Here is an 860-nt window from a genome sequence, read left to right as displayed (position 1 = left end):
GGTGTGTACGGATTTCAAAGGATGTTCTCTTAAAAATCGTCCCGATTTAGGAACGCTGATTGGACTGTCTCCCTTAATAGCAGGATGGTATTGTCCATTGTTTAGATTCAAATTCGCATCTGCTTGAGATTTGAGATGTTCACATCTCAACGAGATGCATACTTGAATCTATGAAGAGAGAATCTTCATCTCACTGGTGGACAATCTTTTTCAAAATAGATACAAATTTGTCACTTGCCACATCAAAATTTGCATATTGTTGAAATGTGCACAAAAACGCATCATTCTATGCACAATAAGGTCCATTGAGATTTAGTGTGTCTATGTTCACACTAAATCAAATAATGGACATATAATGGATAAAAAGAGACCCTCAAAATTGAAGGTTGTACTACCTTAAAAATGCCACGCAGAAAGGCAACCGTAGAGAAAGCCGCCAAAATCGAAAATACCGCCATTGCTGAGTAGACGACTACGGCCCAGTCACGCAACTCCTCTGTCAAGTAGGTAGGCCCCGCCCATTGGTTGCCATTTCTGCAATTGAGCCACCAAGAACTACGGGCCGCCTGGATCGCGCCCAGGATGGAGAGGATCGCAGCGGCGACGTTATACAGCTGAATAACAAAAAGTCAAAATAAAGGCATTACATACTGTACTAAAGGTGGCGAACGTATTCTTATCACTTATCACTGTTTTCAAATTGCGCACTAAATGTTTATGGACATTTTTTGTGTATAACTATGATAAGATATGCACTCTAAATGTAAAGGGACAATTTTGTCCGTAGATTTGGAACCGATTCGTGCACATCCAGAAAGGATGCAATTTTGTTCCTAAAACAAGACAAGTTGTGTGAGACT

The 860-nt window shown here is 40.3% G+C and overlaps 1 protein-coding gene across 1 annotated transcript in view; it reads right to left on the bottom strand.

The window, feature by feature from the left end:
* LOC127751352 (uncharacterized) overlaps positions 1-860 on the bottom strand; it is a gene marked incomplete in the record, with an annotated part of 21,692 nt that overhangs the window by 6,741 nt on the left and 14,091 nt on the right. Inside the window, 1 exon segment of the mRNA XM_052274804.1 lies at positions 396-614. Within this exon segment, the coding sequence (XP_052130764.1) occupies positions 396-614 (219 nt within the window).

This window comes from Frankliniella occidentalis, unplaced genomic scaffold, assembly GCF_000697945.3.
Source record: "Frankliniella occidentalis isolate FOCC.00 unplaced genomic scaffold, Focc_3.1 Scaffold444, whole genome shotgun sequence".
NCBI lineage: Eukaryota > Metazoa > Arthropoda > Insecta > Thysanoptera > Thripidae > Frankliniella > Frankliniella occidentalis.
Note: the sequence above shows the minus strand (reverse complement) of the source record. Positions and strands in the feature narration are given on the sequence as shown.